Source organism: Cucurbita maxima, unplaced genomic scaffold (assembly GCF_002738345.1).
Source record: "Cucurbita maxima cultivar Rimu unplaced genomic scaffold, Cmax_1.0 Cma_Scf00006, whole genome shotgun sequence".
NCBI lineage: Eukaryota > Viridiplantae > Streptophyta > Magnoliopsida > Cucurbitales > Cucurbitaceae > Cucurbita > Cucurbita maxima.
This window is the reverse complement of record NW_019272022.1, coordinates 2,375,771-2,401,479: the sequence shown is the minus strand read 5'-3', so window position 1 is coordinate 2,401,479 and position 25,709 is coordinate 2,375,771. Positions and strand designations below refer to the sequence as shown.

Sequence of the window (25,709 nt, the reverse complement as noted above, 5' to 3'; positions counted from 1 at the left end):
TAATCAACGGCCATTATTACTTATTTGGGCTGTATAAACTAGCATGAAAATAATAATATTTATTATTATTTTTTTTTAAAAAAATTATTTTGTTTTGTTATATTAATAACTAAAATCTCATAAAATTTAAATATTCTTAATTTTTCTAGAGGTAATGTAGGGTAAGGTAAGGTTGGGTTCTAACCCTAGAGCTAGTCAACTTGACCCGATAAAAAAATTAATAATATTAATAAAAAGATAATACACAAACCGAACCAAATTTTTTGGTTTTCAAAAAATTGAACCCAGCTCAAACGAAAAAAGAAAAACCCAACCCAACCCAATCTTTGTAGTTTTGGTTGGACAGATTATCGAGTCACATAGTCACATATGAATACCCCTAATAAATATTTAGGTACCATGTATATGACAATATCATTCCTTTTTATTTATTCCCAAAAAAAGACCGTACAATTATCCGAATAAAGTATCGAACCATAAAACGATATTGAATTTGTCTTGTCCAAACAAACTTTATAGATTCAAATAAAAAAAACAAGTCAAATCAATCCATGAAGAAAACACCCATCTTTCAACCAAAAAGAATAAAAAAAAGCCTCTTATTAAATGCAGAAACGAGTCAGTAGGCCATAGTGCAGCAGTTCAAAACTATGAACTAAGATGAACATTACTATGAAAGGACTAAATTTGACAAAGTTTAAAGTGCAGATAAGGAGCAAATCCGTGTTCTATCAGTGGGTTTTGCAGCTAACAAAGTCAACAAAGCCATTAAAATTTTCACTACACCCAACTAGATCTACCTAACCCATAAAAGATTATACACCCAATACCATACTTATTTAAATAATCTTTACTTTTCAAGCTTACCCACATCCCTTTTTTTTGAATTATTGTTGTCTTACCAGTCATTTGATTATAATAAGCCACGGTTAAATTGATACCAAACCGTTCTTTTATAAGAGTGTAGAAACCTCTCCCTAGCAAACGTGTTCTAAAAATCTTGAAGGGAAGCTCGAAAGAAAAAATCCAAAGAGGACAATATCTATTAGGAGTGGACTTGGGCTGTTACAAGTGGTATCAGAGTCACACACCGAGCGGTGGGCCAACGAGTTTGGACCGAGCACCAAAGGGAAGTGGATTATAAGATCCCACATCGATTGAAGGTGGGAACGAAACATTCTTTATAAGGGTGTGAAAACCTCTCCCTAGAAAACACGTTTTAAAAACCTTGAGGGAAATCCGGAAAAGAAAAGCTCAAAAAGGACAACATCTACTAGCAAACACGATTCGAAATGCAAGATGAGGCTGCGGAATATTTGGCTGCTGGTATGGGTTGAAAAGGATGGAGCAGATAAGGCTAGGAAGATAAAAACAAGAGGAATAATGTTGTTTTAACTTGTATGATTGTTTGGAAAGATCCACCAAAAAGTTTGAAGTTTTTAAATGAAAAAACATGTGTTTGTTTAGATGAGAATCTTTCTGATACATATCCAAAGCATTCTGCTTTGTTTCTATGTGTATTAGATCAAGCAAACAAATGGGTATACATGGATTACATCAAAACAGATCTGTTCTATTTGATCACATTGCAGCCAACCCATCAAAAGATATAAACAAAGTTTGTATAATATGGATATATGTGATAACATTGTGATCAGATGAATCAGTTTGGGTAGAAATAAGTACCTAATGGCTGTGACGACCCTTTTGATCACACACGCTACTCCGTTAGACTCGGATCATGTGTAGGAAAAGCGTTTTATAGACTGGAAGAATCCCAACTGGCATAGACTGCTCCAATGATTTTCTCATGTAAGATTGGCCCCGAGCAAACTATTATGCCCCGATCGAGACCTTCTAAGTAAACTCCCCTCGAGAAATCCAAGGGACGACCTCCAGCATCAGTCACCACACCTCCTGCTGCTTCTACTATGATAACACCAGCAGCATGGTCCCATATCTTTTCCCGGTATCCAGTCCTTGCAAACTTCATAAAAATCTCGGCGTCACCTCGAGCTATGGCAGCATACTTTACCATGCTATAGACTCGCAATGGCTGCTCCCTGCCACACAAGTATAAGCATGAAGGGAAGTTTTACAGCAGGCCTGTGATCATCTTAATTCTTATAGCAGTGTTGGGAGTCTAAAATCAACTGATTAGTGACAAGCATAAGAATCCATTTTGAAGTAAAGCTTTCCACATGTTGTGCATAGAAGCATCAAGTTTAATATGTATAAACTGCTTAAACATATCAAAAGTTTCCTTCAAAAGTGCTCATTGATAAAAAGAATTCATTAACATAACCAAAGTTTTGGCAAAGTTCTTGTTGTTCTGTAACTAATATCTGTTCTGAAGTTGATTTTTTTTAAGTATCTATAAAACAACTCATGCCCACCGCCAGCAGATATTGTTCTCTTTAGGCTTAGTTCAAAGTTTTTAAAACGCGTCTACGAGGGAGAGATTTCCACACCCTTATAAAGAATGCTTCGTTCTTCTCTCCAACCGATGTGGGATCTCAAAATCCACCCCCTTTGGAGCCCAGCGTCCTTGCTGACACTCGTTCCCCTCTCCAATCGATGTGGGATCTTACAATCGACCCCCCTTCAAAGCTCAGTGTCCTTACTGGCACACCGCCTTGTGTCTAGCTTTTATACCATTTGTAACAGCCCAAGCCCATCACTAGCAAATATTGTCCTCTTTAAGCTTCTTCTTTCAGGCTTCCTCTCAAGGTTTTTAAAACGCGTCTGCTAGGGAGAGGTTTCCACACCTTTATAAAGAATGGTAATTAATGTTGTTGAATGTTTTTTCCCTAAAGGGTAAGGGAAATGGGCGAGTACTTTTTTTCGTTCTCCTCCCCAATCGAGGTGGGATCTCACACTCTAAACCAAAAAAGTGAATATGAAGATGCTGTTTCTTGTTGCATACCAATGAACATTTGATGCTTAAAAATTCCCTTTAAATTATAAACTCAACAAAAAACGTAATATCGAAAGCGCACCTCAGCCCTACACTGTGAGCCAGTCCAGCAGTGAACGAGTGGTTCGAGTTCTGCTTCTCCACAGGTTCACAGAAAGTTGCAAGAGCTGGGTCATCAATGGAAGAAACCTGAATAAGGCTAGCTGAGTTTGGCCATTCAAGCTTCTTATTGCCATGGACTAATGGCTGCATCCATGCCCCACTGCAGTTTCTCTTTGCATATATAACACAACCTTTTTCCAAGGAGTCAGAACATGGTTGTGCTAACTTCGGTGATGCTGCCTTATACTGATGATGAAAACTTTCCTTCTTCAATGGATAATTAGGACATCCAAGAACTCCCATTACTACTTTACCATTTTCAATCAAGGCCAAGGCAACAGCATATTGATCGCCTCGGACGAAGCCTAACGTGCCATCAACAGGGTCGAGCACCCAATGTCTTCCAGTCGGGCCTCCAGTTGAATTGCACCGGCTTATAGCCTCGAGAATTTCAGAAGTTTTAAGGGCTCTAACTGGACTTTGAAGACCATATTTTGGTGCTTCAGCTAAGCATTCGTTTACGGTTTTTACCACAGCTGACAACAGACTGCTCGAATCTGGCTTCAAAAGAGTTTGTACATCTTCTTCAGCAACAATGGATACATTTTGACTGCCAAAGTATTCAGAAAGAATCCAGCTAACAATTGCTTGTACACTCCAATCTGTTCATCAAGTAACCGACCATAGGAAAAAATAATTAATAGAACAAAGGATCAATCTATAAACAGAGTAAAAAATAAGGCCTCAACCAAGGCACTCAAACTGATGCTGCAGATAAGCATTTGACAGATTCTTTTAATGTAGAGTCCAAAGGTATAGAATACTTGTTTGAATGATCAAAAGAGTGATTGTTCTATAAAACAAATCCTACATGTCAAATACCACAAAAACGTTTTTAAATGAGAATGTGAGATCTCACATTGGGAAGGAGAACAAAGAATTCTTTATAAGGGTGTAGAAACCTCCTCCTAGTAGACGTGTTTTAAAAACCTTGAGCGGAAGCCCGAAAGAGAAAGCCTAAAGAGGACAATATTTGTAAGCGGTGGGTTTGGGCCGCTACAAATGGTATTAGAGCCAAACACCGGGCGATGTATCAGCGAGGAGGCTGAGCCCCGAAGGATGGGCATGAGGCAGTGTGCCAGCAAGAACGCTGGGCCCCGAAGGGGAGTGGATTGAGGGGACCCACATCAATTGGAGAAGGCAACGAGTGCCAACAAGGATGCTGGGGGGTGGATTGTGAGGTCCCATGTCAGTTGGGGAGGAGAACGAAACATTATTTATAAAGGTGTGAAAACTTCCTCTAGCGGACAATATCTTTATAAGGGAAGGAAAGCAAAGAGGACAATATCTGCTAACGATAGGCTTGGGCCGTCACAGAAAGAGTCGAAAAGAATGATTACAGTTATTTTAAGCCCAAGAAGTGTTAAATGCATAAAATAAAGAAGCATTCAGCCAATGCTATGAAAATCAGCCTTCTATAATACCAATATACTCGATCAAGTTCCAACGCCATTGAAACTTGTGGAGCTTGCACTGTTCATAATTCCTATACATCATAACTGCATATAATATTTATCAACCACCTCTCCTGTTTCCATTTTCCTTAACAGTACTCGATATCAATGCATCACCAAATCATGCAACAGCATGATAGATATGGCATCACTTTCAATGGAAGAACATAAGTAAAGTGTGTCATCTTCCTCAAAATACATCAACAAGGAAGAACATATGCAACTTATAAAGGATATATTGTAATGACCTAATCCCTCCCTTAGCATATATTGTACTCTTTGGGTTTTCCTTTTTGGGCTTCCCTCAAAGTTTTTAAAATGCGTCTGCTAGGAAGAGGTTTCCCTACCCTTATAAAGAATGTTTCGTTCTCCTCCTAACCGATGTGAGATCTCACAATCCACCCCCTTCAGGACCTAGCATCCTCATTGGCACTCGTTCCCTTCTCTAATCGACGTGGAACTCCCCCAGTCCACCTCCTTTGGGACCCAGTGTTCTTATTGGCACACCGCCTCGTGTCCAGGCTTGGGCCGTTACATATACCGTCCAGATGATAACAGGAAGGAGTTGATGAATGAAGAAAGAAAGATAACAAAAAGAAGAAGGATCTTCGAGGGCAACCATGTCCTTTTACTGCAAAAACAAACTACAGAGCACAAAAAGTTCTCAAATAGCTTCCAGTCCAATAAAATTACAGGTTCTTTGGACAATGTGAACAATCACGAAACAATGGCTACATTGCCTCTACTATATCTTATTGATCTCAACAAGCATTGAATACATTACATATTCAAAACAAGCACAAGAACATACAGCATGCAATACCCACTTCAAATTTGCAACCAATAAACAAAAGCAAAACACAATCAAGGGTCACATTCAGCACAAAACCCATCAAGAACAACGTACAAACTTCATTAAAAAAACATAAAAAGAAGAAGATCAATAAAAGAACACCAGCAATTGTCACCGGAGAATCATCATCCTTGGCCTTAACCAGGTCATTGCCGACCAAAAGCAAACCCTCTTGAACTCTACGGCAAAGAGCACACGCCAAATGAACAACTCGAACCGCCATATCTAATTCCTTCGAGTACTCCCCGTTCTCCATTGCCAAATCCCCACAAGTTTTCCACAAAACCCAGGTGTTAAAATAGCGATTCTTGAAAAACCCAACAAAATTAGAAGCGGTTCATTACAAAGATTGAAGAAGATGAGGCGTTTCGATGATGATTCATCGGTTTTGTAGTTGAATGGCATGTAATGGAATTAGTTATGGAGGAGGCTAATTTGGGTTACGGGAATGGAAAAGGTTTTTGGCAGATGGAAGCCAATTAGAGAGGAGAGCATGATTTCTTGTGCATTTTTGGGTTGCTCGCAAAAACCACGTGTAAGTTTCCCGTGCGTATGAAATGGAAAGTTTTGGGTCTCAATTTTTTTTCATTTTTTCGTTCGATTATCTGTTCTTCTAAGTTCCTTTTGGGGCTCCAATTTGAAAGAAAAGATTTGAACGGTGAATTAAATGTTAATGAAGGTTGGGGTGAGTCTCAATATTAGGGAATGATTATGGGTTTATAGGTAAAAAAATACATCAAATACATCTTCCAGCTCTATTGGAAAAACTCAAAGCAAAATCATGTTCAAGGTGGACAATATCGTACCATTGTGGAGATTAATGATTCTTAACATGATATTAGAGTCATGCTCTAAACTTAGTAAAATGACACATTTTTACTTGTTATTACTACGATTATAGGGGAGCATGCATGACGCACAACTGTTGAGAGGTCGATCATAGGGTAGGGCTCAACCTTGTCGAATCTGAGGACATGCAATTGGGTTTCGACCCAATTGTTTCACTTACTCTTTGATCTGTATCTTAATCCTTTTGAGTTGACTCGATTTTAGCTGGTTTGAATTTGGAGTCCTAATATAAATTTATAGGATACTTCTTTAAATTCGGTTATTGTGGGGGAATTAGGGCACAAATCAAAATTTACCATATTTAATTGAGTGGGTAGTTGCACTTTATGGAGAATAAAGAATATAATAATTTATATTTTAATGTCTTGTAACAAGTTGATTAAACAATATTTAATATTGAGTGGGTATAGTTTAGGTTTATGTATTAAAGAAATATTTATATTCTTAGATTTCAATAATTTAATTATTTCAAATATTTATAGAGTAACGACACATCATGTTAAATATTTTTAATCTTTTCAAATTATGACTATATTTTCGAATTGATCGGACCAAGAAAATAAAAAAAATATCAATCCTCAAACCGAAACAAATTTTTATATTTTAAAAAAATTAATCCTAACTTTTATGGTTTAAATAGAATAATGTAGGCGGAGTTATATAATAAGAGAATCATAAATGAAAAATAAATAAATAAATAAATATTTTAGATAACTTTTTAATCTAAAGAAATGGTTTTGGTGGGCCTTCATAGGCCCATTTTGAAGGACCATCTGGGCTTAAAAATCGGGCAGATCCATGGTCCGGGCCCAGTCTGTCTACCGCTTGCCCGAACATTTTAATAAAATCCGAGAAAAAATATAAAGAAAAAGAAAACTATAGAGGTGAAAAAAAACGAATCCCAATACAATGCTGCTTCTAAAACGGTGCCGTATCACACAGGCTTTTTTTATTTAATTTAATTTATGAAATAAATTGGGAGCTAATGACGTCACCCACGTGACTCTGCATTTTCTTTTTTGGGATCGTTGCCAGCCTAGCAGTGCTTGCTGGTGCACCAAATTCCTATTTTCTTTTTACGATTTTATTTTTAAAAATGCCCTGGGTTATTTTTCTCAACCACACAATTTAATATATATATATATATATATATATATATCTAGATCCCTTTAATATGTCTTTATTCTAGGAAGCCATTCCTCTCAAGCCAAGCAGAAATTCTTCTCTTAAAGTTGATAATGTATTTGATGGGATGGGTTCAACCTAACACATTTGCACGTTATCTGATCGAGAGATAAAATTAACGAGTACTCGAAGATTGAATATCAAGAATCGAACCAAAATAACAAAAAAAAATTAGTAGAGGTTATTGTTTGGGTTAAAAACATTGATGAAAGAAGAACATACACCCATTTATGCTCTAGCTATTCAATTCAGTTCACGTGTACATGGAATCAAGCAATACATGGAATCAGCAAGACGTACAACCAGATCACTCATCAAGAAAACCCGCGAAAAAGAAAGACAGAAGGAATAGCAAAAGCTAAGGACTCGCTTACAAAGAAGGGAGATTTTTCCGTGGCGGTCATTCTTGTGCCTCACCTGTCATAACCTAACTACACGGTACGAAATAATTCAAAGTTTAATGAATCAAATTAAAAACATGTTCGTGTGGAATATGTCACCTTGTCTAAAGTAATTAAGATGCCATAAAACGTCATTTTCAATAACAAAAAGAGATTATATATTTTTTTAAAATATATAAAATAAAAAAGAAAGTCAAAGCTTCAAAAAAGTAATACGTCCCATGAATTAACAGCTAACTCAAACATCACATTCACACCTAAATACAGTTGGTCATTTGTTAACAACTCTCATTAATTAATTTATGAATATGTTTAATATTTTCACTTTTTTTAATTACTATTTTATAATATCATGTAACTTAAAAGAAATTGCATTTATTTTTTCTTTTTAAATCTTTGTTAATGTTTTTCTCCGTTTAAAAATTTTAATTAAATATTTTAACATAATAAAATATGAAAAATATTGTTTTCATAAATTTGTAGGAAATTTAAATTTAAAAAAAAAAACAAACTCTAAATCATTACCAATAAAATATGTAATATTTATAAATTGAAAAAATAATTCCAAAGATAAGAGGTTTATTGTTCTTCGGTGATTATGTATTTATAATATTCATATAATAATAATAATAATAATAATAATTTAAGGCGCGTTTTTGGGCGGAACTGACGGCGGAATGCGGCGACGACTAGCCGTTTCCGTTGAAAACATTGCAATCTCCAGTCGAGCTGATTCCAATATTCCCTTTCCATTACTTTTTTGCCCCTAATTTTTTTCTTTCTCAAATGGGTTTTTTCTTTTTTATTTTGAACAAATAACTTAATTAATCAGACAAATTTATTATTTTTATAGGGTTAAAAATGTCCAAATCAATTATATTTTAAAAAATTGAAACCGATCCCACATATCTATCTACGTCATTTAACCAGTCACATCCCTTCCTATAAATTTTTTGTCTTTTGATAAATGACATATCCTTCCTCGTGAAGAGCTCTCCTTGCTCATTATTCATAATTTCCAAACTTAAAAATAATTAAAACAATTTTTCTAAAAAAATGTTTCAATGAAATTCGTATTTATTTACGATAGAAAATTATTTATTTTAGTTTTTATAGTTATTTATTGTTAATTGTTTGATAAATAGATAAATGATATAGGTAGAGTTGTCCATGGGGCGACCATTTCCGATAGAAAATTGGTGGGGATCGAGTTCTCCAAATGAATTTTTTCTCTGTTATTGTTATTATAAAAAAGTAATCATTAATTAAAAAAAAATATATATATATTATTCATTTTCAATATAAATTATTAATTGGTGCTAATTCACGCGCGTTATTAGAAATTGGAGTTGAATCATCTTTTTTGTAAATTATGTATATTGAGACTACTATAATGTAGCTGTCTCTTAATAATGTTACCATAATCTTCATATCATTAATAAATACTCGATATAAAATGAAAGTACATGGGTAGTTTTTCAAATAATTTCTTCGAATTTTATGTAAATATATATAGTTAAACTAAAAATAAAAAGAAATATAAAATTGTTAGTTGAATTAAAAATTTAATTACCAACCAATAGAATTGTTTGTTTAATAGAAAAAATGGTTAAATTAATAATTTATTTTTTAATAGTATTTTAAACTAAAATATATATATATATATATACAATAATTTCTTTCAAAAATATTTTTAAACTTTTAAATATATATATTTAATGCTTTCAGTTTTCAAAATTTTAATTAATACTCTTCGAATATTTTTTAAAAAACTTAAAAAATACCATTTAAGTTTTTTTTTTAGAATTTGAAGAACACTTTTAAACTTATTGAAATATTTTTTAAACAAAATATTGAACATAATACTAAAAATTATAGACTAATTCGACTATCATATGTTTATCTTATAACACATAAGTTATCTTCATTTTTAGTTAAACCGTCCACCTTTATAAAAAAAAAAAAAAAAATTAAATATCGTTCAAATAAAAATATTAAAACATTTCGAAGAAAGATGAATCTCAATCAAGAAAATATAATTTTAAAAAAAAATGAATAATTATCTAATTAAAAAAATTTAATAATAAGATTTGAATAATAGTGGGGAAAATATTGAAAATGAAGTGATAGCGATTTTGGAGTACGTGGCCATGTGCTTCGATACGCTTATTATAAATTTATAAAAAAAATAAATCCAGCTTTTCATTTTCCTTTTTTGTTTAATATATATATATAATTTTCTTTGTTTTTTTAATTATTTAATTTTGAAATTCAGTTGTAAATGTAATGGCTGTCAGGTTGCGTCCAATTAATAAATTAATTATGTTATTACGTAATGATTTTCTTACACGATTGATTGTCACACCTTCTATCCTCCAACGGTCCGTATTTAATTGGTTTTTATTTCTTTTTTTTTTTATCTATCAAATTACAAATTTAATCATTAAATATATATATATATATATATATATATATATATATATATATATATATATATATTTTATCGTTAATGCTCAACTTTTAATATTAGTAAATTCATAAATTTTAAAAAATGTTGACAAATTATTAAGAAAAAAGTTTAATTAAAATTTATGAGTGTTAGTAGGTCGGGTTGAGTTTAGTCAGGTTGAGTTGGTCAGTCATTTATTCGAATTAAAAGAAAGTTTGCTTTTTAAATATTTAATTAAAATTCGAGCTCAATTTTAATATTTATTTTGAATATTTACCATCTAAATAATTTTAAATTATTTTCAGAGGGTTGAATAATAAATAATAATACATTTAAATAAAAAAAAAATATTTTAAATTTTTTTTTACAGGTTATTAAAAAAGAAAAAAAAAAGGTCGGAATCTAGTATGAGAATGGATTCTCTATCCCCACCTAATGAATAAAATTCATTTATTCATATATTCTTATTCTTCCCTCTCGTTTTAAAGTGATTTCGATACTTTTCTCACGTAAAAATTTGACATGTTTGAAATTTTTTTTTAGCATTTATTATTTAATTTTTCACCAAAAAAAAATTGCATATTAAGTTGTAGTTTAATTTATTGAATATATATAAACTTAACGTAATAAGAAAGAACGTGTATTGTAAACTATATACTATATTTATTAATATTAATTGAGTATAGTATAGCATAAGGACAGACAAATTCAATAATTTTAGAATTTATTAAAACAAAATAAATATCAAAGAAAAAAAAAACAACAAAAATATTAATTATAGCACCGTCAATAAAAGCAGACGTCACCGAACGAACAAACAAACTAACGACCATTTAACGCCGTTTACGTATGCTGAAGCCGCGTAAAGCGGGCCTTTGTTGGTCGTTTGTTCCCTGCATTTCCATCTTTAAAAAACAATGATATTAAATTATTTATTTCTCAATTTTTGTTTTTTTTTAATATACGATCTAAATAAAATAATTTTATCTAAAATTAACTTTAAAATTAAAATAAATTAAAAAAAAAAAAAAAGTCCAGTAAAGTCCAGTGCTGGAGCAGAGAGGGTGAGGGCAGGAGAAGAGGGTCTGGGTCAGCGTTTGTTCATGGTGTGGAAGTCAGAAGAGGATTGACGGAGAAAAAAAGGGTTTAATTGAAGTGGTGAAAGAGTAAGAGTTTGAAGAAGGAAGGTTTGATTTCATTACCCCCTTTTCTTCTTTGTGGGGTCTCTCGTTTTTCTCTATTCATGACAGCCTCGACAACAGCCTGGAAAGTTTAATGTGGTAGCTGCACTAAAAAAACTCTGCTCCAGGGACCTTTCATGCCGGGATTACTCGGATCTCTTCTTCTTCTTCTTCTTCTTCCATCCTCCGGGTTCTTTTCTCTCTGTTTCTCATTCCCCAACCCCTCAACATTATTTGTTCTTGTTCTTGTTTTTGTTCTTTCTCAGCTAAGATTCTTTTATGTTTCTTATTCACATTCTTGTTCTTATCTGCGGATTTGTGAGATGGGTATTGTGAGATAGATCCAAAGGGAGGTGGGTTTTCTTTGTTTTGTTGATTCTATATTGGTTTCTTTGGATTTGTGTTCTGTGGTTTGTAATTGAGGCTATTCGGGTTTTGGGGTTATGGGGTTTGTTCATCAAGTTAGGGAAGATTAAGAGCTGATTGTTTATTTGATTTTAGGATCTGTGATTGTTGAAAATGGTGAAAATTAAGCTTGTTTCCTTGTCAATGGTGCTGTCTATCGCTTTGTTCTTGTGTATAGGATCTTATGCCTCCTTTACTCCCGTTGATAACTATTTGATAGCGTGTGGTTCTTCACAAAACATCACTTTCCAAGGTAGAACTTTCGTTCCTGATAATCAGCATTCATTGCTCTCCCTTGATGGTGGAAGCTCTGTTGTTAGTTCAAAAGCTACTTCTGTTCCGTCTCCAATTTATCAATCTGCTCGGGTTTTCACCAGCATTGCGTCGTATAAATTTGAAATCAAGGAAGAGGGTCGGCATTGGGTTCGGTTATATTTTTATCCTATTCCGAAGTCGGAGCGGAATTTAGCGTCTTCATCGATAACTGTTGTTACTGATAAGTTTGTGTTGTTGAACAAATTTTCTTTCAAGAACTATAATGGTTCTTTTATGTTCAAGGAGTATGCTATCAATGTCACTTCGGATTCCTTGACACTTACTTTTATCCCGTCTAATGGTTCGGTTTCGTTTGTTAATGCGATTGAAGTTGTCTCGGTGCCTGATGAGCTGCTCCCTGACCAAGCATTGGCTTTGAATCCGTCTTCTCCTTTCAGTGGCATCTCGAAACTTGCTCTTGAAACTGTTTATCGACTGAACGTTGGGGGTCCTTTACTCACTTCGCAAAATGATACACTTGGAAGAACTTGGGAGAATGATATGAATTACCTCCATGTCAACAGTTCTGCTGTGAATATCTCTGCTAACCCGGGGAGCATAAAATATCATCCTGGTGTTACACCGGAGACTGCACCGAATTGGGTTTATGCTACTGCCGACGCCATGGGTGACCCGAATGTACCGAACGTGAACTTCAACTTGACTTGGGTTTTTTCTGTTGAGCCAAATTTTCAGTACTTCGTCCGAGTGCATTTTTGTGATATAATGAGCAAGGCTCTCAATAATCTGGTATTCAATCTTTACATCAATTCTGATAATGCGCTGGGAAGCTTTGATCTGTCGACGATAACCGGTGACTTGGGTGTTCCTTATTACAAAGACTTCATTGCCAACTCAGCAGGTTCAGCTACTTTGACCGTTAGTGTCGGTCCAGATCAAATGGCAGACCTCACCAATGCAACCATGAATGGCTTGGAGATTATGAAGTTAAGCAATCAAGATGGGAGCTTGGATGGAACTTCGTCGGTCGAAAGTCTTTTCCCAAATGCGCCCTCGAAGAAGAACAATATAGCAATCATTGTTGGTCCTGTCTTGGGAGCTGTAGTGGGCCTAACTTTGCTCGTCTTGTGTTATTGCCGCTTCGTAGCTCGCAGATCAAAGACGACTCAACCAGCACACCCATGGCTGCCTTTGCCTTTGTATGGAAACTCTCAAACCATGACAAAAGGATCAACAACTTCTCAAAAGAGTGGAACTGCAAGCTTCATATCTTTGGCTTCCTCCAGCCTTGGCAGATTGTTCACATTTCAGGAAATTCTTGATGCTACCAACAAGTTTGATGAAAACCTGCTCCTTGGAGTTGGTGGTTTTGGTCGGGTTTACAAGGGAACACTTGAAGATGGTCTGAAAGTTGCTGTCAAAAGAGGTAACCCCAGATCGGAACAAGGTCTTGCCGAGTTTCGAACTGAAATAGAAATGTTATCAAAGCTCCGACATCGTCACTTGGTGTCTCTTATTGGCTATTGTGACGAAAGATCAGAAATGATTCTTGTCTATGAATATATGGCAAATGGACCTTTACGGAGTCATTTGTATGGAACGAATCTACCGCCATTGTCATGGAAGCAACGACTTGATATTTGCATTGGTGCTGCGAGAGGGCTTCATTATCTTCACACTGGTGCAGCTCAAAGCATAATACACCGGGATGTTAAAACGACAAACATTCTCTTGGACGAGAATTTCGTTGCGAAAGTTGCAGACTTTGGTCTCTCAAAAACTGGGCCATCTCTGGATCAGACTCATGTTAGTACTGCTGTCAAGGGTAGTTTTGGTTACCTCGATCCCGAGTACTTCAGGCGACAACAGCTCACTGAGAAGTCAGACGTATATTCATTTGGGGTCGTGCTAATGGAAGTTCTCTGCACAAGGCCAGCGCTTAACCCTGTTCTGCCCCGAGAACAAGTCAATATAGCCGAATGGGCAATGACCTGGCAGAAGAAGGGCATGCTAGATCATATCATGGACCCCAATCTGGTTGGTAAAGTTAACCCAGCATCGCTTAAGAAGTTCGGTGAAACAGCTGAGAAGTGCCTGGCTGAGTATGGGGTTGACAGACCTTCTATGGGAGACGTCCTATGGAATCTGGAATACGCTCTTCAGCTCGAGGAAACCTCATCTGCTCTAATGGAACCTGAAGACAACAGCACAAACCACATCCCTACTATCCAATTAACCCCTCTCGAGCCATTTGATAACAGTGTAAGCATGATCGATGTAGGGAACTCCGGTACTGACGATGATGCTGAAGATGCTGCAACAAGTGCAGTATTTTCCCAGCTCGTAAATCCTCGCGGAAGATGAGATAAAGAAACATTCTCCAGCTAGTGAAGTTTATCCTGGATGACCAGCAAAGGCACGGGGCGTCCTTGCAACGAGCTAGTCTAATATATTTACAGTGGACAAATGAAAGAGACATAGTGCTCTATGATTTCATTCTCTTAGATTAAATTCCATTCTCTCAATTCATTCGGATTGCTATATGGTTCTGCGGCGTCCGCGGATCGTTTCAAGATTAATTGGTACAGTAAACAGTCTACTCTTTACTTTTACATTCAGGCTGCTAGATATTGGCTGCCCCAAGTTGTTTTTACACATTTACTCAGGCAATTGATTGTGTTAGCGTTATAATGTTTTGTTTCTGATAAAAGGTATAGTGAATAAAGCACAAGTTTTTGTTCTATTCTGCTTCTTCCTTCTCTTAGATATATCCTTCAAGGACAATACCATGTCTTCTTCAAGGAAAAATGAAGTTACGGTTAAATCGACTTGAAACGGGCAGATAATTCTCTTGTTACATGAAAAACCAGACGTTTTATTAATACAGCCTGAAGGCATGGTGAAGAGGGAGCCTATTGCTTATTTATAGCTTAGTCAACGGTGGTACACATAATAAAGCTATATGTAGTAGATAGTTATATCTGGTAAAGCTATATGTAGTAAACTGAATCATATATATCCCCCTCAGATAGTGCTTCGAAGATGTAAATTTTTGCATTCTCTGTGTTCTTTCACTAAAGTCATCAATATAAATTTTTAGTTAATACATCCTCCTTGAATTTTCTCTCCCCTGTTCTTTGTGTTCATCTAGATCGAGTGTGTGCGTTGTTGTGTGATCCTAACAACCCCCTCCAAAAGAGTCTATTGGAGAGTGTTCTTTGTATTCATCTAGATCGAGTTTGTGCATTATTATAAACTTTTAGCCAATATATCCTCCTTGAATTTTCTCTCTACTGTTCTTTGTGTTCATCTAGATCGAGCGTGTGCTTTATTGTGTGATCCTAACAACCCCCTCCAAAAGAGCTTATTGGAGAGTGTTCTTTGTATTCATCTAGATCGAGTGTGTGCGTTGTTGTGTGATCCTAACAACTCCTTCCAAAAGAGCCTATTAGAGAGCTTTCTTGTTCAAAAGGCGTTCTCATAATCAAGTTCAAGAGAATACTTCGAGTTTTATTTCTTTGGAACTGAAATGGGAACAATTTGAATTAGAAACTTGTACAGAACACTTTCTTGACAAAGATGAAGAGAAAGATACTACAGGAGTCACCCAAAAGTAGAGACACATTCACACGGCAGAAGACAACTAGCCAATATGAAGCAAAAGCTTCGTTATTCAATGTCGAGTATGGCTTGGTTCGGGTTATGATGACTTATTTTCTGCAAACTATGCCATTTCCGCTCGTGCTTCCTCCAGAGCAGTCTATGAAGCTGTATTGCTTTATCTTCAGGTCCTCTTTGTTAGACGGTTCGTCAGGGGAAAACGAACAGGCATTGCAATCAGCTGAGAGAAGCGACGAGGTCTTGTACTCCTTGTCACCTCCTACGACGGGCATTGCGACTCCGGGCTTAGCTGGGTTCTTAAAGTCAGGCTGGTAAGTCCTTCCAAGTACTCCTTCAACCTTCGAGGATAGGCCGTGGAATCTGAACTGAACTTCTAAGTGAGCGAAACAGTCGTCTTTCGGTATCTGATATTTATGAATTCTGTCGTCCTCTTTGGTAATGGGTACAACGTTAACTGATATCTCTGCAATCTCAGGGAGAGTAACCAAGACACTGTTGCTGGTTGATGTTCTTTGAACTATAAGATTGCTTTGCAAGGACTTCCATTCGGAGAGACGACCCGCTGGGATGACTACTTCTTCTCCGTCGTAAGTGAATTTCAAGTGATCGACTTTGTCGTCCCAAGTTGCTGCTCGTTCGGCCTCAAGTGAGAACGAGTGAGAGTTGAAGAGGATACCAAGAGCTTGAATCCACGTGAAGTCTCGGGATCTGCCTGCTGGCCTTAATCCGATAAACCGTGCATTGATTTGCAGATCACGATCCGATACCAAACTGAAGTGTTCGTTGCTTTTTCCATGGAAGTAGAACACAATACCATCAGCACCAATGAATCTGGGGTCCAAGCATGCCGAGCCAGGACCATTACAGTTTGGTTTCGAACCTGTCATTATGGCACAAAAACAAGTTACTCGTTAAGAAACTTCATATCTCGATATTCATCATTGATATTAGTGTTATCAAACCTTACTTTTGCACTCCGCTTTGCATACAGGCGATTCACAGTTAACGTAACAAACTTTGTCGGTGTTGTTCGATGGCGATTTTAATGGACACTCTGCTGGACAAGGCATTTGTTTGAAACGACACGGGCTTTCGCTCCTGTAACAAGTAAGCTTATCGGCGCCATGGATCTGCAACAAACTAGACACGAACATGAGAAAAATGATGGAGATTTCATTTCTTCTAAAGCTCCCCATGATCTTCTGAGCTTCTTCAATGGCAACCAAGGACTTGCTCCTTTCTTTTATAGAAGCCATTGAATGAGAAAGTGGTGTTTTTTCTATACAAATAAGTACTTTTGAAGCAAATGAATAGTTCCATTTTTACTCAGCTTCTGGTTTAAGTCTTGAGTTCCATTAGATTTTGATATTTTTGCTCTAAAATTGGTCAACGCTTTGAAAGTTGTAATTTTAGGTTAAAGAAATGTGAGCGAACGTCTTCTTTGAGGCTCGGAAATGGTTTAGAAGAACATGACGTGAGATGTAACAGCCTACGTCCACCGTTAGTTAGATACTGTCCTCTTTTGGCTTTCCCTTTCGGGTTTCCCCTGAAAGTTTTTAAAACATGTTTGATAGAAAGAGATTTCTACACTTTTATAAAGAATGTTCGTTCTCCTCCCCAACCGATGTAGGATCTCACAATTCATCTTGTTCGAGGCCTAGCCGTCCTTGTTGGCACACTGCCTCGTATCCACTCCCCTTTGAGGCTCAACAACCTTGCTAATGCATTGCCCGATTTCTGGCTCTGATACCATTTGTAACATCTCAAGTCCACTGCTAGTAGATATTGTCCTCTTTGAGCTTCTTTTTCAGGTTTCTCTCAAGGTTTTTAAAAAACATATGCTAGGGAGAGGTTTCCATACCTTTATAATAATGCTTCGGGGGTGGATTTTGAAACCCCACATCGGTTGGGGAGGAGAACGAAACATTCTTTATAAGGGTATGGAAACCTCTTCCTAGCAAATGCGTTATAAATTTTTTTTTAGGGAAACCCGAGAAGAAAAACCAAAAGAGAACAATATCGACTAGCGGTGTGTTTTGGCTGAGCATATTTACGAACTGAAAATCTCTACTCCAAATGATTTTGAATCCGTCTTTCAAACTGCATACTAATATTTACGAGTACAGTTCTCTAGAAATTTCAAACGAAATTGATAGATTCAACTTGTAGTTTAACTCGTTTTTTTAAGTCTATGAAACTTACAACTAAATCAAATCATCTTGAAGTTTTGAAGGGTTGGACTTTTGATAGTAATGAGGAAATTGAGTAGACAACACTTGAACAACAAAGCTAAATGCCGACCAACTCCACATGGTTCATTCCTTGTACATTAAAACCGCCATGGATTCCTGGCTGACTGAGCTTTTGTCTTGCTTCAAATGTTCTTCTTGCATCCTCACTCTCCTCGTATTCCACTCTGTAATCATGTTCTATGTCACATGTTATTCAAATTATGTCTTTCGTCCGTTCACTCAATGTCGAGACTAAACCATACAACAATGGTTCGAGACCCGTAAATAAGTTAGAGACCCGTTGCTGAGATTGAACTATACAACAATGGTTCAAGATTCGTAAATGAGTTAGGGACCCATATCTAAGATTGAACCATACAACAACGGTTTGAGACCCGTAAATGAGTTAGAGAGCAGCAAATCAGGCTTTTAGAGTGGTGAAAAAATGAATTGAATATCACGAGACTCAATGTTTCTTTCTCGTCTATCTTGTTTGATTTGCAAATCAAAGTCAGCAAAGTCCATGCTATACTGTATCATCTCATTGGCTTCCTCGGGTCGACTTAGTTTCCCCTATTTACCGATAAAGCCTAAAAAAGAAGATCATTCAAGACAAACTCTTCTTCTCCAATACCTATAAAAATCCGTCTCAACTTAGTTTTGAAATAGTCGATCTTAATGGGCAGTATTGTATTCATTAGAACCAGCAAGGATCATAATGATACAGATTTACCTACCAAATAAAAGGCTTGTTTGGGAAGACCATCCAATTTTTAAAAAATAATTAATTTTAACCCTCTAATTGTTATGCTAGGCCAAGTATTTCAGTGGAAAATCTGTAAATTCTTTTATTACGAAAAAAATGCTCAATTTCTCGTGAAACGATATTATTTAATAAAGTATAAAAGTAAAATTACGGATAATACCATATATCATTATGGAGATATAAAGCGATTTGTCGTCATTACTTATTAGATTCACGACCTCTTAATTCGGCAGAAGGAATCCAACAAAAACGATAGAGCTCTATTAGGCAACTGTGTTACGTGATACGTGGTTAAGCCTGATTGACAAAAAAAAAACTGTGTTAGATTCTAAACTAATCATTTTATTAGTTAAGGTTGTACGAATACAGTTCATATACTCATTTTCTTGTAGTCTAAAGTTTAAATTTTTAATTTTTAATTTTATATAGGTTTATTATTAATATGTATTTTTAAAATTTAATCCAAACATTTATTAAAATTAAAGAGACAAAAAAAAAATTAATGCCTGAGATAGTTGAAGTGGTTATATGTAATTATCATTTAATTAAGAGATAAATAAAGCCTAATTTAGAAGAAAAAAAAGATATAAATAAATGGTCAAGTTTCGAAATGCGAATATTGGAACCGTCTGCTACAGTGATTTCTGTTTCTCAATTTTGCTGCAATCAAAATAATTCGTTTCTCGTAAAAACCCTAATTTCTCCTTTCTTCTCCGTTAATTCTTGACCTTAAACCCATGCAGCTGACTTGCCCAACTTGTATTCGTCGATTTCATTTCAGAATTGGCCTTGAGATTGGCGAATTTCCACTATCCCGTTATCAAAAACTTTCAATTGGTATTTTTACTACGTTTTCTCGCTTCTATTATTTTCTAATTTCATCGTTTACTTCAGGGGCTAGGAATTTCGTTCATCTATCTTAAAGCTTCTAGTTGGTTACGGGCAGTATTTTGAGAAAATTCTACCGGCGGAAGTGGATTTCGTGTTTAATTTTGTTGTTATGTTGAATGTTGAAATACTCGAGCGGAGGCGGTAGTTTTATTTTTGAGATTCTGAGGCCTCTCATGGACTTTCTGGATGTTTATGTACTGATTGGTTAAAATTTGGCCAAGTATGTGAGTAGTGAGCGAGATGGGTTTTCATTTCTATATGGGATTGTGAAGGTTAAATGTTTAGGCAAACTGGTTTGTTTTAGGAACGTGTTGTAGAAAATGATGGATAGGGGGCCTGGTTTAGTTTTGAAGCGTTCCTCGCGAAAGAAAGCTACTGCGCGAAATTATGATGAAGATTTAATGGATGAGGTTATAGAGAAGCATTTAGGGGGCGTTTCGAAGAAGAAGAGTAAAACGGCTAAGGATCTAGAGAAAGAGACTGAAATTGAGGCTATGATAGCACTATCTGTTGGATTTCCGATTGATGCTTTGCTTGAGGAGGAAATTAAAGCTAGGGTGGTGAAGAATTTGGGTGGGAAAGAGCAGAATGATTACATTGTTGTTAGAAATCATATCCTTGCGAGGTGGCGTGGTAATGTGCGAATGTGGCTTTCCAAAGGACAGATTAAAGAAACTGTGAGCCATGAGTATGAACATTTGATTAGTGCAGCATATGATTTTCTTTTGTATAATGGATATATAAACTTTGGGGTGTCACCAACTTTTACAACTCAAGTATCAGAGGAAGGATCTGAAGGATCTGAAGGATCTGTGATTATTATTGGTGCAGGGCTCGCCGGGTTAGCTGCAGCTCGGCAGCTCTTATCATTTGGTTTTAAGGTTATTGTTTTAGAAGGTAGGAATCGACCTGGTGGAAGAGTTTTTACTCAAAAGATGGGGCAGGAGGGAAAATTTGCTGCCGTTGATCTTGGTGGCAGTGTCATTACTGGTATCCATGCTAATCCTCTTGGAGTTCTAGCTAGACAACTTTCCATTCCACTTCATAAGGTCAGAGATAATTGTCCATTGTATAAACCTGATGGGACACTGATTGGGAAAGATATTGATGCTAAGGTTGAGTTTATTTTTAATAAATTACTAGACAAAGTGACTGAACTGAGAAAGATTATGGGAGGATTGGCTAATAACATTTCTCTTGGAACGGTTCTTGAAAAGCTTAGGCAATTGTATGCTGTGGCTAGGAGTGAGGACGAACGACTACTTCTTGATTGGCATGTAGCGAACTTGGAATATGCAAATGCAGGATGTGTTTCGAATTTGTCTGCGGCGCATTGGGATCAAGATGATCCGTATGAGATGGGTGGAGACCATTGCTTCCTAGCTGGAGGTAATTGGAGATTGATAAAAGCATTATGTGAAGGAGTTCCCATATTTTATGGGCAGATTGTTGATACTATTAGATATGGATGTGAAGGAGTAGAGGTAATAGCTGGAGGTCAAGTGTTTCAAGCTGATATGGTCCTGTGCACAGTTCCACTTGGAGTTCTGAAGCGAAAACATATTAGATTTGAACCTGAGTTGCCTAAAAGGAAGCTGGCAGCAATTGATCGACTGGGTTTTGGATTATTGAATAAAGTTGCTATGGTGTTTCCTCATGTTTTCTGGGGTGAAGACTTAGATACATTTGGATGTCTTAGAGAGCATTGCCATCAGCGGGGGGAGTTCTTTTTGTTTTATGGGTACCATACTGTTTCTGGAGGTGCAGTTCTTATAGCTCTAGTTGCTGGAGAAGCTGCTGAAGCGTTTGAACGCACAGATCCAACGACATTGCTTCACCGGGTTCTCGGTGTTCTTAGAGGTATGATCTCACTCTGGTTTTGGTCCTGAATTAGCGTATGTATGTTTAGTAGACTTCTCGTTTAACTTTGTTATCTCTACGTACAGGTATATTCAGCCCCAAGGGGATTGACGTGCCTAATCCAATACAGTCGATATGCACAAGATGGGGCAGTGATCCATTTTCTTATGGCTCGTACTCTCATGTTCGAGTTGGGTCAACCGGCAACGATTACGATATTCTTGCAGAGAGTGTGTGGAACAGGTTGTTCTTCGCCGGTGAGGCCACGACTAAACAATATCCAGCCACGATGCATGGTGCCTTCTTGAGTGGCCTAAGAGAAGCTTCAAGTATTTTCCAAGCAACCAGGGGACGATCAAACAATTCAAAGAAGTACATGCCGAGGAATCTTAGACTTGATATTCTAGCGGATCTTTTTAGGCAACCTGACATGGAATTTGGAAATCTGTCCTTTGTTTTCGATTCGTTGGTAGATGATGAAAAATCATTGGGGGTCATGAGAATCACATTCAGGGGCAAGGGAGAAAGTTCTAATGAGGAAGAATTGGCTGACGATTGTGAAGATCCCTCACTCCAACCGCTGCTGCTTTACACAATTGTGTCCGGCAAACAGGCACATGAGCTGCTACTCACGATTGGAGAGGATGAAAGTAGACTGCCATATCTAGTGAAAGATTTTGGCTTGAAGCTGATGGGACCTAGTGCCTTGTTTAGTATTGGTCACTCGTTGATTGCTAGCGTGGCTGGTGCTCGAAGAGGTCGGGGCAGGAATCGGTTGGTTGCTGGACAACCGCAACTGCAATCCCAACCCCAGTCCCCGCCCCAACTGCAACTGCTCCTTCAACCCCAGCCACTACTACAGCCCCAACCCCAAACACAGCTGCAACCCCAACCCCAACGGGAGCCCCAGCTTCAGCCCCAACTGCAACTGCTACTTCAACCCCAGCCTCTACTGCAGCTGCAACAGCAACCGCATCCCCCACCCCAGCTGCAGCTGCAACAGCCACCGCAGCCCCCGCCCCAGCTGCAGCTGCAACAGCAACCCCAGCCCCTGCCCCAACTGTGGCTGCAACAGCAACTGCATCCCCCGCCCCAACTGCAGCTGCAACACCAACCCCAGTCCCCGCCCCAACTGCAGCTGCAACACCAACCCCAGTCCCCGCCCCAACTGCAACTGCAACTGCAACAGCAATCCCATCTTCAGCCTCCGCCTCCACCTCAGCCCCAACTCAACTGCAACTGCAACCCCAGCCCCAACCACATCTACAACCACAACCAAACCTAATAGATAATCTTCTGCTGCTGTGGATTTAAGAACCAACCCTCTTTAGGAAGTACATGGAACATGTGGGTGCCACAAATGTTTATGCCGGTCAAATCCCAGATGACACATTGAGTTATATATAGCCCGAAGAGACGATGACTTCATTATTTCAGAGGATTTGGAAAAGTTCCATTTTTTTAACATTGCTAGGAGTTAGTAGCCGAATCTGAAGCAAACTGACTTGGTGGGTAGTAAAGTGTAATTAACAACATCATCAGCTGATCATGTGAAAACCTTTTGAGTAGATCAATCACTGTAAGAAATCAATCAATTTGGTGTCAAGTAGGAAACAGGAGTTGCAATTCTTCCATGGATTTTTTTGTAGTTCAATTCAATTCTATGTTAACTCATGAACTCCAACCAAAAAAACAACTGTACTCTTAGGCATCTATACTTTTACTACACATTTTGTATCTGTAATATACACCATTTTTTTCCTGGAAAACCAGAACCTAGTAAATCTATTCTTGGGTTGGTTCGGGATCCCGATTATTACACTATAATAGCAAAGGGGGTTAGGACTAGAGACGTTTGGATTGGATTTAAGCTTCTTAGGACTTGAGACGTTTGGTCGCTTAGAACTAGCTAGGAATGAGTGGAGCCTCTACTAAATTGGTGGGACAAGCCATGAACATTTTTAGTTTTTGTCATTTGGTCTCCTTTCATTTTTAAATTATTTGAAAGTACAAGAACGAAAATATAGAACGACAGAACAGTCCTTTCTTTTGTGGATTTCATAGAAACTGCATCAATTCACTTTACAATCCAATCAGAGAATCATAAAGTTTGATATACAGTGCAAGCTCAAGGTGCTGTATTCTGCACAAAATCAATGCAGGCACGGCAATGGCAGTCCAAGAAGCGGCACCGAAGACATCCGAAACACACACAGGACGTGCAGCCTCGACACTTGGACGATCGTTGACAGCCCCGACAACTCTTTCGACTCTCCCGCTCCTCGTCGTCATCACATGTTATTCTGAAACACAGCCATTAAGAAATGCAGCAAATTGACAATAAGACTTGTGAGGCAAGGCAACTTACAAGTCGTATGGGCGATCACCACATTTCCATCTCTGATCAGCCATGGCATCATGATAGATTCGGCATTGGTCTCTGGTTCGGAGACGAAACCGCCGCTCCTTACAGCAGTCGGAGCAGCGGATGAACTCGTCACGGTGGAAGTTACGTCGCCGGAGAGCACAAGAAGTCCAATTAGCCTCATTTTCAGAATGCTTATAGTATTTAAGCAAACAAGTTCTCCACAATGGAACCTTAACCCCTTCTACTGATACCCAAATGTTGCTCTTCCATTTCTTAATCCCCTCTCTCCGTGAATGCTTCTCAAACTCCTCTGGTGTCAGCTCCCCTAATAAGCACAATGCCATTTAAATAATTAAATGTTCGACAAAATTTAAAAGTATACGGACTAAATTGTTAGACGATACCAGCATTGCAGGCGTCGGAGCAGAAGCAGAAGATGAGGAACTGGCCGGCGGCGGACACTCTGAGCTTACCAGGGGAATCGCCGTATTTCTTGCTGGTGCAGCCGCAATGGACCTCTATGAAATCCGACCCTTTAACGAACCCTCCCATTTTCTTCACTTCTTCTTCTTCAAGCAATCCCCATTTACCTTTTTCTCTCATTTCAACCCTAATTCTTCTTCTTCCTCCTCTTCTTTGCTCTGGTTTAATGTTGCTGTTTCTTTAATGGTGGATGAAGAATTTAAATGCTGTTCTTTTTGGGTTTTGCAAATCGTTTTCCCCTAAGAAAAACGATTGGTTTTCCCATAACAAAAAACCCTTCGAAGGATCATATGATTTGATTTCATTTGGTTATATATATATATATAAATATATATATGAGATTTTGTTCTGAAAAATGTGTCTGGAGAAGCAAAGATCTTACCGATTTACGTGTTTGAATCAAATTTACTCATTCATATGTCCATTTAATCCGCGGGTCAAGTCTTGAATAGAAAAATCGGGAGATTTATACTATATTATATTGTTAAAATTGAATTTATAAAGATATTTTATGTTTTCTAATAGAAAAAAATGATTAAGAATCTAATCCCTACAGATTTTCAACAGAGAATTCACCCGATCTTCACAAAATTAAATAGAGAATTTCGTGGAAATATGAAACAAATAGGAGGTAGGTTTCCTGTCTCCCCGCCTCGCCTCGTATATGTCTTTATTCACCTTAAGTAGAGGTAAATGTGTCTTTAACTTTGTTGACATAAAAATTAAAAATAATAAATAATTACGCAAAATTTTTAAAAAATAAATAATATATATGATTCTCTACCTATTGTTGAGCTTATTAACAAGTCTCACTAATTCTACCGTGAAAAACTCGAACCAAGGTTTAAGTATTTCAGATCGAAGTAATCCAGATCAACAAAATAATTATATGGTAATTTGTGGAAGACAAACCAGCCAATTAATTTTTTTATCAATATTTTTCCATATATATTTATATACATAAAGTCGTTACGATTATAATATAGTCAAATTAATAGAATAATCATAATCTCGTTATGCTAACTAAAAATATTTACCGACTGTTTGGATTACCTAATAGTTTTTAAAATAATTGAAAAAAAATTTTAGAATAAAAATACTATTATTTTTTAAAGTATTTTAAATAACAATTTTATTTAGTTACACTTCTATTGATTATAAATTCATTATTTTTATTATATATTACAAGTATTAAATTTGTATTAATTATCAATACTGATTTAACCACATTAACAATGATAAAATATGATAATTTCTTTATTTTTCTTCTGTTAAAATATAATTCTATTTAAAAATCATTTGATTTTAGACCGTGTTTTGAAGCGTTTAAATTTAATTTTTTATTTTTAATAAATAT

General features: G+C 36.7%; 5 protein-coding genes across 6 annotated transcripts; 2 read left to right on the top strand and 3 right to left on the bottom strand.

The window, feature by feature from the left end:
- Nucleotides 1–1,485: 1,485 nt before the first annotated feature.
- On the bottom strand, nt 1,486–5,894 carry LOC111480604 (PAP-specific phosphatase HAL2-like). The gene is made up of 3 exons (XM_023125746.1): nt 5,489–5,894; nt 3,000–3,681; nt 1,486–2,063 (listed from the first exon to the last, which is right to left on the bottom strand). The coding sequence occupies exons 1-3, from the start codon at nt 5,640–5,642 to the stop codon at nt 1,760–1,762; spliced, it is 1,140 nt and encodes a 379-aa protein (XP_022981514.1). The 5' UTR covers nt 5,643–5,894; the 3' UTR covers nt 1,486–1,759.
- Nucleotides 5,895–11,305: 5,411 nt separating this feature from the next.
- LOC111480524 (receptor-like protein kinase THESEUS 1) lies at nt 11,306–14,875 on the top strand. Its single transcript, XM_023125621.1, has one exon. The coding sequence runs from the start codon at nt 11,971–11,973 to the stop codon at nt 14,494–14,496; it is 2,526 nt and encodes an 841-aa protein (XP_022981389.1). The 5' UTR covers nt 11,306–11,970; the 3' UTR covers nt 14,497–14,875.
- A 738-nt stretch (nt 14,876–15,613) lies between these two features.
- Nucleotides 15,614–17,024, bottom strand: LOC111480613. The gene is made up of 2 exons (XM_023125755.1): nt 16,721–17,024; nt 15,614–16,633 (listed from the first exon to the last, which is right to left on the bottom strand). The coding sequence occupies exons 1-2, from the start codon at nt 17,007–17,009 to the stop codon at nt 15,843–15,845; spliced, it is 1,080 nt and encodes a 359-aa protein (XP_022981523.1). The 5' UTR covers nt 17,010–17,024; the 3' UTR covers nt 15,614–15,842.
- A 2,351-nt stretch (nt 17,025–19,375) lies between these two features.
- Nucleotides 19,376–23,262, top strand: LOC111480517 (lysine-specific histone demethylase 1 homolog 2-like). 2 transcript variants are annotated; one of them, XM_023125607.1, is made up of 3 exons: nt 19,376–21,501; nt 21,588–22,314; nt 22,352–23,262. In XM_023125607.1, exons 1-3 carry the CDS (start codon nt 19,962–19,964, stop codon nt 22,791–22,793), a joined length of 2,709 nt encoding a protein of 902 aa, XP_022981375.1. In that variant the 5' UTR covers nt 19,376–19,961; the 3' UTR covers nt 22,794–23,262. The 2 variants fall into 2 exon arrangements, with proteins under 2 accessions (XP_022981375.1, XP_022981374.1); XM_023125606.1 differs by having other exon boundaries at nt 21,588–23,262.
- Nucleotides 23,263–23,559: 297 nt separating this feature from the next.
- Nucleotides 23,560–24,608, bottom strand: LOC111480667 (protein ULTRAPETALA 2-like). The gene is made up of 3 exons (XM_023125829.1): nt 24,274–24,608; nt 23,870–24,194; nt 23,560–23,804 (listed from the first exon to the last, which is right to left on the bottom strand). The coding sequence occupies exons 1-3, from the start codon at nt 24,470–24,472 to the stop codon at nt 23,630–23,632; spliced, it is 699 nt and encodes a 232-aa protein (XP_022981597.1). The 5' UTR covers nt 24,473–24,608; the 3' UTR covers nt 23,560–23,629.
- Between the last annotated feature and the right edge of the window lie 1,101 nt (nt 24,609–25,709).

What these genes read in the sequence shown, in the direction of transcription:
- LOC111480604 (XM_023125746.1), bottom strand. Translation starts at nt 5,642, where the DNA reads ATGGAGAACGGGGAGTACTCGAAGGAATTAGATATGGCGGTTCGAGTT. An exon ending in TTCTCCGGTGACAATTGCTG is followed by an intron (nt 3,682 to 5,488) that starts GTGTTCTTTTAT and finishes CTTGATGAACAG; the next exon opens with ATTGGAGTGTACAAGCAATT. An exon ending in GCTCACAGTGTAGGGCTGAG is followed by an intron (nt 2,064 to 2,999) that starts GTGCGCTTTCGA and finishes CTTGTGTGGCAG; the next exon opens with GGAGCAGCCATTGCGAGTCT.
- LOC111480524 (XM_023125621.1), top strand. Translation starts at nt 11,971, where the DNA reads ATGGTGAAAATTAAGCTTGTTTCCTTGTCAATGGTGCTGTCTATCGCT.
- LOC111480613 (XM_023125755.1), bottom strand. Translation starts at nt 17,009, where the DNA reads ATGGCTTCTATAAAAGAAAGGAGCAAGTCCTTGGTTGCCATTGAAGAA. An exon ending in ATGCAAAGCGGAGTGCAAAA is followed by an intron (nt 16,634 to 16,720) that starts GTAAGGTTTGAT and finishes CCATAATGACAG; the next exon opens with GTTCGAAACCAAACTGTAAT.
- LOC111480517 (XM_023125606.1), top strand. Translation starts at nt 19,962, where the DNA reads ATGATGGATAGGGGGCCTGGTTTAGTTTTGAAGCGTTCCTCGCGAAAG. An exon ending in GGTTCTCGGTGTTCTTAGAG is followed by an intron (nt 21,502 to 21,587) that starts GTATGATCTCAC and finishes CTCTACGTACAG; the next exon opens with GTATATTCAGCCCCAAGGGG.
- LOC111480667 (XM_023125829.1), bottom strand. Translation starts at nt 24,472, where the DNA reads ATGAGAGAAAAAGGTAAATGGGGATTGCTTGAAGAAGAAGAAGTGAAG. An exon ending in CTCCGACGCCTGCAATGCTG is followed by an intron (nt 24,195 to 24,273) that starts GTATCGTCTAAC and finishes TGTGCTTATTAG; the next exon opens with GGGAGCTGACACCAGAGGAG. An exon ending in GGTGATCGCCCATACGACTT is followed by an intron (nt 23,805 to 23,869) that starts GTAAGTTGCCTT and finishes GCTGTGTTTCAG; the next exon opens with AATAACATGTGATGACGACG.